Source organism: Cygnus olor, chromosome 9 (genome assembly GCF_009769625.2).
Source record: "Cygnus olor isolate bCygOlo1 chromosome 9, bCygOlo1.pri.v2, whole genome shotgun sequence".
In the NCBI taxonomy this organism is placed as follows: Eukaryota; Metazoa; Chordata; class Aves; order Anseriformes; family Anatidae; genus Cygnus; species Cygnus olor.
In genome coordinates, this window is record NC_049177.1 from 7,689,265 (window position 1) to 7,705,894 (window position 16,630).

General features: G+C 35.7%; 1 protein-coding gene across 12 annotated transcripts in view; it reads left to right on the plus strand.

Annotated features, from left to right (window-relative positions):
- The window catches only part of PIK3CB (phosphatidylinositol-4,5-bisphosphate 3-kinase catalytic subunit beta), a 129,165-nt gene that overhangs the window by 107,218 nt on the left and 5,317 nt on the right, over positions 1–16,630 (plus strand). For all 12 annotated transcript variants that reach the window (XM_040566639.1, XM_040566637.1, XM_040566638.1 and 9 more), the window contains 7 exons: positions 2,350–2,471; positions 4,484–4,627; positions 5,518–5,617; positions 8,023–8,201; positions 8,689–8,798; positions 9,096–9,174; positions 16,295–16,462. In XM_040566639.1, coding sequence (XP_040422573.1) covers positions 2,350–2,471; positions 4,484–4,627; positions 5,518–5,617; positions 8,023–8,201; positions 8,689–8,798; positions 9,096–9,174; positions 16,295–16,462 — 902 coding nt within the window. The remainder of the gene's footprint in view (positions 1–2,349; positions 2,472–4,483; positions 4,628–5,517; positions 5,618–8,022; positions 8,202–8,688; positions 8,799–9,095; positions 9,175–16,294; positions 16,463–16,630) is intronic.

Genomic DNA, 16,630 nt, shown 5'->3' on the forward strand with positions numbered 1-16,630 from the left:
CAGCTCAAATGTAGTAAATTTTCTTAGAAATGGAGTATTATGTTTGATTTTTAAACCATCTTTAACCTATTAGTTCAGTGGTCCATGAATTTCTGTACAATGGATCAAAGCAGCTTTCTTGTGTTGTTTATCACATAGATTTCATCCAAGCTCTCATTGTATTGCAATATTTTAGTAGAATAGTTGCACTGAATGTGTTCTAAATATGTTTGTCCTTATGTTGCCGTCACCTCTTCACTCAGCAGAGTAGTGGGATGGCAGAACTGTCTGGCAGGATTCACAGACAGTATTTATTCTCAAAATGGAAATTAGACATTATTAATTAGACACTTTCACTGAAGTGGCATCATGGTTAACAAGAACTAGAGAAAGGCTAGTTAATTTTTAAATATTTGAAATAACTGGAAGAAAAATACTGACCTTTCTTTAATTGTGTTGTCTCTTATAGAAAACTTGTCTTGTTAGGGAAGAAGTAGTGGTTGTTTCATCTGGGGGGGGGGGGGGTTGACACTGATATGCCAAGGCCAGTCAGACTCGAGCTTTCTCTAAACCTTTAGATCATTGCTGAGAATTCAATGTTTCTCATTTTCTCACAGCTTGTCAGGAGTTTCAAACCACGTGGGAGGAGAATTATGCAGTAATTCATGTGTGTAGCATTTTAACGTGTTTGATACTGTAGAGAACTTTTAAAAAACCTGAAACATCTGAACTATAAAAGTTCTTTAAAAATCAGACGCATTTGGAAGCTCTTCAGAGCTACCTCTCTATTGTCTAACCAGATGAGGGCGTTTCATAATCCAAGTTTTTCTCCAAATGCAACGAACGTTTGTGATGTCCCTTGACCTGCCCTTTTGAGCCAGTTGCAATGCACCTGGGATATGGAGCTAGCTGGACTGTGCTTCTCTTAATAAAAGTTCCAAGGAAGAATGTAAACAGAGCAGTGCATATTTCATGAATTTTCTTGCTTGTTTCATAGGCCAGTTAGATCCCACTTCCTCTAGGTCACATCAGTTAACATTTTCTCATTTTATTAACCTCTGAAATTATTTCAACAATTGAGTACTGCTGCAGTCAAAGTCAGGAGGTCTGTATCTTGAAATGTAAGTCACAGTGAATGTACGTACTGTCAACCACGGCTTTCAAAATTCATTGCCTGATTTTGAAGCAAGTAAAGCCACTTACACTTGTCTTTTCAGAATGTAACTCAGATTTTTCATTCATTTTGATCATTCATTATTAAGAAAACGTTTCTGTATTTCTATGGGTTCTGCACCTGATTTAAAGTAGGTTGTCTAGAAATTCTGATACATTTGTTTTGAAGTTTCTTATTGTGTGTCTGGCAGGCGTAGCTGCTGTTTGCATTTTCAACATCTGCTTTTATGGTATTAAGTGTCTGCTCAATGTTAGTACTTATTTGAGAATTTCAGTACAAGTGTTCATGATACGGAAGTGTTGATGGCTGTAGTGCTTCTTGATATAAAGACTGGTGTTGTTTGACCCTCATGGGCTAAGGATTGAATAGAAATTTTTATCATGAGTTATGGCTTCTTAGCATATAAAAGAAAAAGTGTACACTTTATATTTTATTTACACATTCAGACTTATTTTGGCTAATAGTGTACTGTTTTAGTTGTATTGATATATACATATTATTAAAACATATCCTTGGTGGGTAGCTTCATTAGAATGCAATAAGTTTATTTTATGAGACCTCTAGATGTTTTTTCTTCTTAGTAGTTCAAAATAATAGACTAGTTTTTCTGCAACTTTTTCTAGCACATCATTGTCTTCAGGATTGAGGGTTTTAATTATTATCTAATTATTAATATCTAATCTGGATCATCCTTTCTGCATTTAAGCCCATTACTATGTACATGTAAGAAAATGCTTCATTGGTTGAGATGGATAAATACTTTTGGTAAAGATCTCTCTTTGACAAAAATGGTCTTAAAACCTTTATTAAGGGAAAACTTGTATTTTTACCAGAATATTTACATATTTATGAGAGTGTTAATAAAACATTCTCTAAATTTTACTGAAACTCTGTTTGTAAAACACACATCTGGCATTACCTAACTATTGTTTACTGTGCATCTTGTCTATGTATGAAGAAACAGATTTTTCAAGTAAATGTGAATGAGGCCTACTGCCAAAAAATCATTGGGATAATTTCAGAGGTTGTTAAACTCAACCAGAAGTGGGGCCATTTTCCCACTTTTTTTTTTTTCCAGCCAGACCAGTCTGTTTCTCTCCTTCTGTTAGTACGAATACTTTCATGGGCAGTTATACCCATCTGTTTTCTTAAATAGTTACTTTACCTGTAACCTTATAGTCTTCTTTTTAAAACAGCTTCAGGCTCTCCTTCAGATATGGCCCAAGCTGCTGCCTAGAGAAGCATTGGAATTGTTGGATTTCAATTATCCAGACCAGTACGTGAGAGAATATGCAGTGGGATGTTTAAAGCAAATGAGGTGAGTATATCGTATTAGTTCAGCATACAAGGTTTTCTTGAGGGGAAGAAACTTCATTTTGTATGTCTACAGGAAAAAAGAACCCCAAGAGGAAAGATTTAAATGGACTGTCTGCTGTGAATAATGACCACATTAAGCAGTCTTTCTGGATACACAAATTGGAAGCCACGTAAAACCCCTTTACTCTGATATCTTATATTCAAAGATTATTATTTTCCATGCTGCTAAGAAAAAAATGGTGTACCTTTGTCCTAGAGAGGGTTGTATTCACTCCTTCCTTGGACAAAGGGAGAACCAGATATTGTGAGAACTTCTTAATGATGAAAAGTCAAAATGTTATAATAATCAAATATTTGCAAGAAGTGCCATCCAGCTACTCTGTCATTTTAAGTATTTGCTGTATCATTTAATAGAAACGTAAGCTGTAGCATACAATTAAAAAACTAAAAAATTACTAATTTGTTTGATCTCGATAGTAGCCTGTGCTATCTGTAGTTCTTCCTTTATCACATATAATTTTGCTCTTCAGTGTAACGTAGGGCAAGCTTTGTTTAACATTATCGTTACTGCATTTCCTGTCCTTGAATTCTAAAGTCTGTGGTAAATAGTTTAATGATTTTTTTTTAATGGTCAAGGCTATATATTTGAAAAAAAATATTTTGACTTCTTTCAAATAAACAAGAAATTTAACTGCTGGGCTATCCAAATAATACTGAATTGATACATCTGAAATTATTTCTAGTACTCTTAGTTCTGGTTCTGAAGCAAAATTATGTTCAGTTGGGTATCAGAAGTCAGTTTCCACCTTATTTAAAAAGGCAGCTGGTAAAAAAAAAAAAAAAAACAAAAACCTCTAACCTAAAGGTGATACTGTTAGCTGAAATAAAAAGGTAGACAAAAATAAATACAACGCAGTGTGATTGAATATTTTGACCAAGTTACTGAAGGGTTTCAGAGTAAGATAAAGCGAACAAAAGAGTCCAGTATTTGCATCGCTGAAATCCTTTTGTGATGTGCAGAAGGTTCCTGTTTCATCCTAGGCAGACAATCTGAATTCTTCAGGCCATTTATAAAAGGAAAGATACTTGAATGTAAAAAGTCAGGGAAAGTTCAGAATTTTTCTGGAGTAACATAACTGTCAAGTGTTAAGAGGTTTGTTTTGGCTTTTTTTTTTTTTGGGGGGGGGGGGGGGGGTAGGTACAAGCTTTTATAGAAAATTATTGGAATTATTTTTGTTTTGTCAGTATTACTTATAGTAGTTAACTAACATAGAAGCTTTTAAAAATTTTGTTTATGAACTTTCTGAAGTATGAGTACTTTGGGCATTGCTTGGTGTCTGAAAGATTTGTCTCAGTGATTTTCCTCATATTCTAAACAACATCATATTTTTGGTAACACACCACCGATATTTTACCTAATGGATCAGTTTGTGAATGTATCTTAATAAATTAACACCTTTCAGCTAACAGGCACTAACATCTTAAGACAGGTTAATGAATTACATTCAGTAGAATGAATACTGCTTTCCTGATTTTGGAACAGGTATGCAAGTGTTCTTAGTTTTGCCTGAAGTGCCCTTCTTGCCCATGCCTGTTGGAGTTAGCTGACTGCTAGGTTTCAGTGATTCCAAAGATACAGCTCCTCAATCAGAGTTTGAGGGGTCAAAGTGGAGCCAATGTCCAGTCTGGAAACATTTGAAATTATTTATCTCCTGGATGCTTAACCTAACGCTCAGGCTGAGATGTTGATCTTGTAAAGGCCCATGATTAAATACGACATTTTTACTTAAAGGTTTGATGGCTTTAAGATTCTGTTAACTTAATGATAAATTGATCAGTCTAGCAATTGCACTAAGTTGTGTATTATTTTTCTTCTCCTTGTGACTGAAAGATTGGGATAAACTCTTCCTGTTGAGCCTAGATATGCATAGTTGGGTTTGGCATATGCATCTGAATTTCTGGAATGTCATTAATCTAGTTTTTTATCAACTGATTTTATATACCTCATTCTAGCGATGAAGAGCTCTCTCAGTATCTTCTTCAACTTGTGCAAGTCCTGAAATATGAACCTTTTCTTGATTGTGCTCTCTCCAGATTTCTATTAGAGAGAGCACTTGCTAATAGAAGAATAGGACAGATGTTGTTTTGGCATCTAAGGTAAGAATTTTTCCCTTACATCTTTCTGAAACTGTCGGTCCAGATTAGACTTCTCATAGGCAGATCAAGAATTTCCTTTACCTTTGGCATTTATAGATCAAAGCCAGACTCTTATTTAAAATATATTACTATGCTTTGTAATCCACTATTTGAAGAAAATACTTGAAACTGCAGTCAGCTCTAGCTAACTGGTAAGTTAGGTTCGTGTATGAATTTAGTGTTTGTTTTGACTGTGCTTGCAGTAAAAGTACGGTATTTATACCTCACAGGGAAAAATACTATTTTTCGAAGACTAACAGAAAGTAAAAGTAGTTCTGTGTGTTGTTGCTACATTTGATGATCAGTTCTATGATTTGCAGGTATCTTGCAGAATGGATTTATAGGTTGATTCTGTCTTCAAAATACAACTAAATTATTCTAACATTTCTAAATAACATGAGCAAGTACTACATGAAAATGTTTTGGAGAATAATTGGTTCTGCAAATATGGTTCAGTGTTTCTTTCCAAGTGTACCCCTCAGGGAAACCTTGGCTTTCCCTTACCAAGATTTGAGAACACACAGTTTAACATCAGCCCTGACTCTCAATATCGTCTTCTATCAATACTACTTTCTTTAATAAAAGAGGTTCCTGAAAACAAATACCTAGTAACTACCTCTTATCATTATTGCTTCCAGAACAGTCCTAGACCTCAAAACAAGTGGCATGTGTTGAAACTCACCATTCCTTATAAGTGTTTTGTTACTTCCTATGAAGTCTGGCTTTTTATTTTATTTGATGACCGCGAAGTATTTTTTTTTCCACTTTATTTGCGTTAAATGCTAGTCTGTAAAATTATGTGGTCTGTCTTGATAGACAAGATGCTTTTCTTCTGTGATGTTCCCTTATAGGTCAGAGGTTCACATACCTGCTGTTTCAATACAGTTTGGTTTGATACTTGAAGCTTACTGCCGAGGAAGTGTTGCTCACATGAAAGTGCTTGCTAAACAGGTATAAGCTTCCCTCCTTCTTTAAATCTTGACTTACTCTAGCTTGTAACTCAAATGCTTGTTCCATTGTTCCTATGGGTCATATTGGTTACCTTGACAAAGTCCATCTGTTTAGGAGAGAGGAAGGGATGTGGGGGGAGAGAAGGAAGCATGAGTGAGAGGGAGAAATGAGTGGGCTGAATAGATTGATGTAATGATGGAGCAGTCTTCCCTGGTACAGAAGGCAGCTAGTGCTGTGGGGCCTCAGAGGCAGCAACCTGTTCATATAGTGTTCTGAGAAGTGCAGGAACTTTCAGCACTACACATACGATCTAGATAGAAAAGTAGACTGCCCAGATTATTAGGTGAGGAGGGGTTTCTATGCACTTGAAACTTGTGACACCCCCATCCCATCCCATCAGAGCAGCTTGTTTAATAGAAACTATTACATTTCTATCTAAACTTTGTATGGATCAATCCAGGATTGCTTCTTGCAGCTTTTGCTAAAAAGTAATGCAAAAATCCTGTATTTGTAGAATGATGCAGTACTCCCTGGAAACAGGTGTTGAAGCAAACCAAATACTCATTTTAGTGTTAATACAGATTTTCCATTAAAAAAAAAAAAGAGGAGAGAGATTTATTTTTAAACACACTAATAAGTTTATTGGCAGATCAATAATAGAGACTTGCAAATCATGTTCTGAAGGCTGTAATGCAATTTTAGCAAGAAAATTTAGATTGCTAACAAAATCTTTAAAAATTATAGCTCTGGAATTAATGCATTTGCTACATCAAGGAAAATAAGGACAGAAAAGGCAACTCAATACATGTTAGTCTGATGTTTGTTATTTCTAACAGTTTTGATACTGTCAGTGTTGAAAATGTACTTCAAGAAACAAACAGAACAGGCATGTACTGTTGTGCTCTTTATTTCTGCAGTTCACAGACCATTGAAAAGACCATCTCTTACATGAGTGCTTGTTAGTATTGTCAAAATCATAAAAAGATTAGGTGATGAAATGCTTAAGCAATAGACCTAAGGTCAGTGAAGTTTTTGTGCACTTCACAGGAAACAAATGTCAGTACAATCAAAGAAGGGGCAAAAAAATTTCCAACTGTGCAAACACGGAAGAAATTCAAAGTAGAAATACTTCAAAAAGTTCCTGTTTGTACAACACAGGTTCCATTTTGTTCCCTTGTCACTGATGTTTGTACAGCTCCTAGAATAGTGGAAAAGCAGAGCGCTTTTAGTTTTGACAGATGGCTGACCTGGCAGGTCTCCATTGCCTCAGTTTTAGAATCAAACTCCATACAATTTCCACAGCATCCTGCTTAACAGGGTTCAGTCTGTCTGTAAAAGTGGTAAGTCTTGACTCAGCACCTTATAAGTTAGACTGAGGCTTCCTTGAATAGAAATAATCTTTTACAGTTATTTAAATTGATGCAGTTTGCTAGAGAATATTGCAGCATATTGCTGAGCATGTTAACTATGGCTACTGTGAATTGCTGTATACTTTATATTCTGCTAACAAGTTGCTTAGATGTAGATGCAGTGTAGAAATTATGTTTGTTGTATGTGCTATGTAGGTTTGTTACCAAAGGGCTTTTATCTGTTAACGTTACGTATATTTACATTGCTAGTTTGCTTGTTTTCTTACAAATTGTACTAGTGGAAAACTTCCTAAAACAGAGGGAAGGAAAGAAAAAGTTAAACCTGTCTTTTCACACATTCTAAAAGTAAATATTGCTTAGATGATGCATGCAGATTTGGAACATCCTACCTGATCAGAGCATTTACCTTATGCCTAATTTCAGCAGGGTTTTAATGAACAAACTTTTGCAGAGCAGAGTCTTAAATATTGAGCATGTGTAGTTATGTATGTGACAAATGTCTGCAATTTGTCATGTGGCATTATGTTATTTTTTGCAACTAACTGAATGCATATAATGAAGCATGTTCATCCATCGCTTCAAGTAATGTTTGATTTTTGTAGAAGTATGAAACACTCAATTTCTGTTGACTTTAGTATGGATTGAGGCACCTATGCTATGCTTTGTTTAATTTGTGATGAAAACTGAATTTTGAAGGAGGATTTTTTGTAAATTTGTCATACATTAAAATGTCTTGTCACTGTGTTGGAGATATTAAGTCCTGCTTTAAAAAGTGACTTGAGGTTTCAGAGATTTCATCCCATCAATGTGTTTGTTACAGAAATGGTACTTCCGGGATATGAATAATTTCCAAAAGTCTATTGTCATTTGTTTCAGAAATGCCATCTTAATTCATGATTATTATTTCCATTTTATGGGATGTTGTAAAATTGCTTTATATTTCAGATAACTGCTTTTTGTTTTCATACACAATTTTATATTGTATTACATGCAAAGTCAAAGCAATAAGTTTTAAAGATAAAATATCTCTTTCAGGTGGAAGCCCTTAATAAAATGAAAACTTTAAACAGCTTAATTAAGCTGAATGCCATGAAACAAAGCAAAGCAAAAGGAAAAGATGCAATGCACACGTGTTTGAAACAAAATGCTTACAGAGAAGCACTTTCTGACCTCCAGTCTCCTCTGAATCCTTCTGTTATACTTTCAGAACTACAGTAAGTTAAGAATGAGTGAATAAAGTTTCACTGTAGCTTTTGAATGGAAACACTAAAGTAGAAACGCCTATGTGCTTGAACTTCCTTTGGCTGTATTGTTTAGCAGATATGCTGTCACAGAGAACGCTTTCTATAGTGAGAGGAGGTCTGTTGGCAATCTTCCCGAGGTTAAATAGCAGTTAAGTTTGAAGATTGTTGTGATCCACAATGAAACTTAATACTCTTAGTCAATGTATTACCATAGCTAAACATATTTAAATATAAGACTAAAAGTGCCAATCGTGGTGTTCAACACAGTTGATGTATGACAGATTCATCCATAACTCAGTATGCGCTGATAGTATAGTGGCCGAATGAAAGCTGAGGTAACATTTAAGTAATTCCAAACTGGAAATCTACATTTTCTGTTGTGTTTTTGAACAATGCTTAGTCCTGTTCAGCTGAACTATTTTTAGTTGACTATAACATTTGTTATATTTTCTTCTAGTGTTGAGAAGTGTAGATATATGGATTCTAAAATGAAGCCTCTATGGATAGTATACAACAATAAGATGTTTGGAGGAGATCTTGTAGGGATCATCTTTAAAAATGGTGATGGTAAGCAGTGCTGAGCACTTCTTTCTTTATTCTCACACTTCCACTTAAGCTTTGTTGCTCTGTATTGCCATAAATTAAACATGGTTTACTATAGCATCAGCAAACAAATTAAGCATCTTGTTTTGACTAGTTTTCAAATTACAGATGTTATCAGTCATAATGATACGGTTAATCCTGCTTTCACGTTTAGGACTGAGGATTTTTAGATAGTTTTTTCCGAAAGCCTTATAAATATTAGACGGTTTATCTACAACGCTTTTGAGAAACTGAAGCAGCAGTTTCAACCTTCCATTATAGATCTCCGGCAGGACATGTTGACACTCCAGATTTTGCGTTTGATGGACATACTTTGGAAAGAAGCTGGCCTGGATCTCCGGTAAGGATCTCTTAAGGGTTTGTTTGTTTCGGTGGAGAGTCCACTCTTACCAGTAAAGCTTTCCTGTTCATATGCTTTCCCCTAAACATTTGGAATGATGCCAAAAGGTTTCATTTGTCATAGCCAAGGTGAGCAGGCTATAGAAGGCACTTACCTAACTAGATGGCTTCTGTTTGCAGTTTATTCCCCAGAAGGCCCACATTACAAAATAATTTAACCATGAAAAGAAATAATGCAAGAAGTGAAGTTAAACATTGAGATTTTTACTTATTATCAAGCAGGATATTTGTCCTTGTGCACTGTATCTTTCACAGTGTATCTAACTCGCCATGGTGATTATAAATTGTGCTTTCCACAATGAAAATGAAAACATTTTACGGTTTTCAGACAGACAAAAAGCATTGTATGAGGTGTGGAAACAATTCCTGACCTAAAGGTCCAGCAGGCAGGTTCTGTGCATTTTGTTTAATTTGTTGGTTGGTTATTTTCTTTGTTTTGTTTTTGTCTGTGAGCTTTCCAAAAGTATGTGTTTCATAAATTTCTCAAGTAACAAACATGTCTATTAACTGTCATAGACTTTTCAGGTGTATGCAAAAATGGGAGTTCACTTTGTGATTTATGGAAATTACAGCTCTTAATACACATGTGCAAGTGAGGTACAAATGTAGAATGCAAATCTGCTGTCCAGTGAAAAGATCTTTATGTGAAGGCTTTCTGTAATCTATCTGGTGTTTGAGCAGTACTGGTCAAAAATTAGTCATTGAGGATTGCATCTGGAATACACAGGCTTCTCTAACAGGCAAAACACGCTTTAGAAATTAGTCAACTTTAGGTATTCTAATCTGAGAGTGGGGTAATAGGAGGTTAGGACTGTTTATAATATAATTTCACTATCTAGTTGAGAATTACCAGAGTTGTGGAATAGCCAAACAATCAAACTCTTCTTTTTTAACATTTTCTTATTTCTGTTGGTCTTATTTCTTAATGGTATGTATGGTTTCTGCAGCCATGGCCATAAATGAATACATTTCTGTCCAAATACGTTTTTGTTTTATTTTTATTTTGCGATTTCCTACAAAATGTAACAGGTTTGTCTGTCTTCTACCTACTATATGGGTTAGAAGATTGGGAACTGTCAATATGGATTTACCAGGGATAAATTGTGCCTGACTAATCAGATTGCCTTCTATGATAAAATGACTGAATTTGGGGGGATGTCCTTACCCTGACTTTAGCAATGCTTTTGAGTCTGACTGCTGTGCTATTCTTGCCTCTGAGTTAGGGTGTTACGGTCTGGATGGGTGTGCGACTACATACTCTGCCTGGAGGATGAAAACAAATAAATGATTGCTGGAGTCTAAACATTTTTATATTCTTAGCCTTGTCAATAGCCTGTGGTGAAAGTCTTGTTATTTGTATGTAAGAAAAAGTATTTTCGTCTGTTTTATGCTTGCTACCTGCTAATCCCAATTACTGCATATTTTCAGTTGTATTTTTGAATTCTGATAAACAGTGGGTAATCATTCATGTGTAAGACAAGATTCTATAGTAAGATGAGGCTGGCAGGAAAGGTGATATATTTAGAGCCACTGCTATATTGGGAAAAAAAATACTCTGCAGCTTCCTCAAAATTTGTACTTCAAAATATATTTTTGATGCCATTTCAGTGATGTAGTTCTAATACAGCTATTATAAAAATCAGTGGAGAATAAGCATGGTGTCCTAGTGTATTTAGTACTAAAGATGTTTTTATGAAGTTGAACTCAATAATATTTTGTGTTAAAGCTTCCATTCCTGCTTGCAGGCATTGTAAACACTTTTAACGTACGTTCTGAAGTCTCATTTAGCATTCTTTTATTGTTAAAACACCATTTAGATGTCAGAAAACATTTTTCAGACCAGAAATATCTTTGAATCTTGAAGTCTTATCCAAAGCAGCTTTCTTACCTTCATATACTTGATAGGATAAGCCCGTCTTCTTTATAGAAATGCTATTCCAAAGAGTATGAGGCATTGTTCAACATCGTAATAGAACTCTCCAGTATGAGGGAAGCTTTTCCAGCCAATCTGTGCACCAGATTTAGTTAAGGTAATTATCAAATTCTAATTTCTTGATAGAAAAATAGTTCTAATGAAGATAGATTCATATCAGATTCATATTTTATTATGAACTGTTTGGACACCATAAAGTCAATTTTGTATGCCTATGAAACAGAGCTGAAATCATTTATATTAATTGTAATTGTAACTGTTATTTATAAGGCTAGAAATACTTAAATATCATTTGAAATATTTCATTTGGATTCTTTCATCTCATTTTTACAAATTTTGTTGTTCAAGCGTTACGTGCTTCACAAAGCACATAACATCAGCCCACAGATAATCTCTTAACCTTTCAGGAAAATGTGCTACTTGTGGAAAGATTCCTTAGAGTGAAGTATGGGATAAAATAGGAAAGTGAATAATAGATTTTCTGGAAGTGTATGTTTGCTATGGGGTAGCTGAGTGTGTTTTAGGTTGAACACTGATTTGAGGAAACTTTAGATAATTTATATCATTATAAATAGACTGTGAAGAGACTGATCCAGCATTTTGGGGCAAGGACAACCTCTGGCAGCTGTGGAATCCCAGATGAGGCATAGTTCAGTTGCTGCCTTCCCAGAAGCTTAGTTTGTGGTTCCAGCCAGGGCCACACACTGTGCCTAGCAAACAGGAATAGTGATTGGGAGTCATCAAATATGCTTTTCCTGACTAATGCATTTTTTTTAACCTCAACAAAGGGAAACCAAAACGTGGCTCTGATTTTTCTTAAAACTCTCATAAGAAGAAAAATGTAGAAAGGGGAAATAGTGAGAATGGCAGTTCTATAATTGGCTTCTTCCATTTATTTACATAACTGTGAGCATCTTCCTTCCATTCATCCTTTCTTAGTTCTGATTATGAAATAAAATTCTGGGATTGAGGTAGGGCTATAGTTCTACATCTTACAAAGAGATTTTAATGAGGCAATTGCCAAGGAAAGGTTCTGAAATGGCCTTAACTGGCAATAGAATTGGGCAAAACAGCCCTATGACCACCTGGAGGATGACAGTGCAGCTAAGAAGTTACGACTTTGATCTCTAATCTATGTTTACAGTTTACATACTTATTAAGAAGAGACAAGTCCAAAATTTATGAATCAGCAGCAGTAATAATGAGTTTTGTTGCCCTGTTCATGCGTCAGGACTTTTGGATTGCCTCTCGTTGCTTGGGTTGAGAGACATCTCTATCAAGTGAAAAAGTAGTGTCAAATATTTCTGATTTCCTGAAAAATCCAGCTTCATACATCAGTGCCAATGAGTGGAGTCTTTTCTTCTTGCTCTTTATCATCCTTTGAGGTTTACGTTTCCCTGACACTGTTGCTTCCCTTTTTCCTTTTGTGGATGCATAATGGATTTTGTGCTGGTCAACTTTTTTCCACTACAGAATGTTTGATAACTCCATTCGAGCAAAAGCAGGGCTTCTAACTTGTTTCACCAATGTAAATGCAGAAACACTCACTGCTTGCCTCTGTCTTCTTCGAGAAGTTACTCCCAGTCAAGAATATCTTGTCACAGCAGATCTTATAGCTTCTCTGAAGCAGGGATCACATGGCAGCCAATATGCTGCCATTGAGGAGTTTGGGGTAGGATCACTTTCCTTATAATTGTACTGCAATTCCCAATCACTTACTCATTAGTAATTTAATATGAAATCTTATCCCAGTCTGTGTGTTCTACTAGAAGTGTAAAGCAAGCACAAAATTCCCAGTGGGATTTCTCAGCTCTATAAAGGGGCACCAAATATATGTGGGTTTTGAGATCTCCAAAGGTGAAGGAGAAAGTTTTTGGTTTTGTTTGTTTGTTTTTAACTGTCAACTAATTTGTCTCATGGGTAAAGTGGCGTCTTTCACACATGGTATGTTCTGTTGTTTAGGTTCCTGTGTGTGCATTCTGACTAAATATTGGAACAAGACCAGGGTTTGTATCAGAAAAGGAAATTTGTGTGTGTGCAGCAGGATGCAACAGTGTTCTCCAGTAGGTCCTTCATCCTGGGCTGTCACTGGATGGACTGTGGAGTTGCACAGCTGAATAAAACTTCAGATGCAAATTGCATCTGCTTCTCAGTACAGACCCAACCATTAGACAGCAAAGGCCATCAGCAAAGATGAACACTACTCTGTCATTTGGAGAAGGCTGACTCAGAGTTCAGTTCACCTTAGGCATCAGTCAGTCAAGTACCAGAGTAATTGGGGAAAAAATATATATATATTTATATATATATTATATTGATATATTACTATATTATATTAATATATATATTAATAATATGTTTATATATATATTCTTTAAATAATTCCTGCCAGACATACAAACAAAAAACCTACCGATTAATTTATTAGGCAAACTATTAAAATAGTTTGCCTAAGACGTTAGCAAGGTATGTGCTACTAAACTTCCTTGGCTCTTTCTGTAGTTTCTCTAGTTGTTTCTTGTACTCTATGTATAGGCAGTTATGGAACAAACTTACTCACTTAAACAATATTTATATTGAGGTTGCAGCTGCAGAGTGACAGAAAGAGACTTTCAGAGGTTCAACCTCCTGAAAAATTAAAACTACAGCTGTTATTTTTGCTTCAAAAATAAGTCTGAAGTCATGCATGTGGGCATAATCATAGTAGATGACATAACTTTCTATTATTTTTATGAGGAATGTTTAACTATTACAAATACCTGTCACTGCAGAGGAGCATAGCGTCTGTGTTCCTAGCATGCTGTGGGGTCTGCAGTGTGCAACTTTGAGAGCAAACCTTGCACCAAAAGGCGTTGCTGTTGCTTTACCTGTATTGCAGCATTGAAATTGTGCTAAGGGAGAAGTTAGGATTTTCTGTTGCTTTTCTAAGTCTGAGGAATTTAATCTTTGTTGAGTGATCTTTACTGTGGTGAATTGTCACAAAAGTATTCAATACCTATTTCCTTCTTGGGCAGGCAGAGGGAGTTCTCCCAACAACTTTTTCATTTCATTGCCTGTCTGTAATGAGTTTTTGTTTTCACTGCCATAATTTGTGTGAAGTCTGATGTTAAGTGGTTTTGTGCAAGTAAAATCAGAGTTCACAAAACCTTTGAAAAATATATTTGTTACAAGTTTAAAGTGTGTCATTGTCTTGAAACTGCTGCACACGAAATTCCAGAGAATGTGTTGATCAAGTCCCCGAACTTGGGGTTGTATTTAGAAATAATTAAATTATTGAAATAAAGAACAGTATTAAAGCATCTTTTCCCCTCCATTTATGGTGCTTGACGAAAAATGAAGTGGAGAAAGAAAATTATCCTATCTATCAATCCAGAATTGCTGTATTGATCTGTCAGTGGTCTTTATACAACATTAAAAAGTAGGGCGCGTATCCTGCTGACAGATGTCAAAGTCAGAAGGACCAGGATGAGATGGAAAGGACCCAGAGGATTTGTCCCTAACTTGACTCCTGTCAAAGTGTCTCTCTGACAAGGATGTTTTTTCCTCCAGTTGTAAGCATACAGTCCTCAAGGGGCTGAAGGCTTTCATCATTGTTTGCTTTTGAAGGGGAAGTTGTTGGATGGGTGCCCAGTTAAGCTGCAAGTAGGGTGGGTTGAAATGCCATGGAAGAGGGCCAGCGTGCACTTTAACCTGGCAATACTTGGCTTACGTTTGTCATGTCGTGATAAGGATGGGCAGTGCTTCCTCGTGTCCTGAATGCAGGCGTTCGGTAATTGGAGTCACCCTGCTGTTCGCTGGGAGAACCCTTCAGCACAGAAACTTGGGGTTTTTAATTGGGAGATAGATTAGAATACTAAAGGAAAGAAGGTTCCAAATCTGCACTTCTTTTTTGTTGTTGTTTTGATGTTGGCTGTTTTCTGAAAACCCTGTTGAATCTGGTTTTCTGTTTGCTTTGCTGCCAGTGGAGAAGAATCCCCAGCTTTAGGGCTCTTACTGCTTTATACCCCTTCAGCTGTGTTATCGCTGTGGTAGAGAAACTGTTCAGTTAGCTCACAGCTGTTATGCCAACGAGCTCCAATTAAATTTTCTGGAATTTTATTTATTTTTCTTCTGCGGGAGGGGATAATAGGCTGTCTTAGGGAAGAGATGTGGTTCTGCTCTGAAGCAATCAAGCATAATACCTGTTTTGTGTAAAATACAGATGACAATACCTCCACCAGCAGTGCTTTCCATCTATACACACATGCAAATTTAATGTCCTGCAAATCTTTATAGTGCTACTCTATAGCTGTGTACTGCAATTAGATTTTGCATGGGTATCTGTTTTTTTTAAATATGTGGATCCTGAGAACTGAGAGATAATTCATGACCTGAGATGCCTACAATGAAAGTAGATGCCTCTATGTGATGCAGTGCTTTTGAAGAAAGCAAATGTGATGGTTTTACTCCTCAGAAATGAACAAAAAGCTTGGAAAAATGCACTTACCTATTTAGACATGTCCCCTTATATGTTTATTTATGTCTTTAATGCAACAATATTGTTGTAAGTTTTTTTATTAGAAACAGTGTATAAATGCACAGGAACATTCTATGTATCAGGTGAATCGAAAGATGTATTCCTGTTTTTCACTAGCTTTCTGCGCTTAAAATTAGCGATACCAGGAAAATACTATATTGTGTGCGTATTTTCAAAAGGGTTTTCTAGCATTTTAAGCTGAGTTAGGAAGAATAGGGCAAAAGGATAAGATCCTGGTTTCCATTTACACAACTGATAGTCTAGAATAAACTTGAGTGCGACAGTTGTTCATTTAGCCAGGAAATTAACAAATGCAAATAAAGGGCTCCCTCTATAGTTTCTCCTATAAAATTACAAGTAACTATGTTCTTCAGTAAAATGGAAAAATAAGGGTTGCTCATAATTTCTTTTTCTAGATACATATATGCAGTAGGAAAAACGAATGTTTTAAATTAATTGCTGATATTTTAACTTTGCAAGTAATATCTGTATATTAACTTTTAGAGTTTAATGTTCAAGTTAAGTGAATATTCAACCCTCTGAAAGTATCTGTATACTAACGAAGCATTCTTACTATTTTTGTTTTTAACATTAATCTTCATTTTGTTTCAGGATATTGCCCTATGGCTGTTTAGCAACTGGAGATCACTCTGGCCTTATTGAGGCTGTTTCTAGTTCAGAAACCATTGCTGATATTCAGTTAAATAGTAGCAACGTTGCTGCTGCTGCTGCCTTCAACAAAGATGCTCTCTTAAACTGGCTGAAGGAATACAATTTAGGGTAATTTCTGTAAATATTTCTGTAAGTGTTTCTATAAGCTATAGGTGTTAAGGAACGTGTGTTTGTTCTGTCAGGTATGCTTTTCTTTTGGTTTAGTATATCAAACTCTGACTCAGATTCAGGTTCCCTTGGTGTTCAAAGAGTGGTCCAGATGTAATTCTGATATTT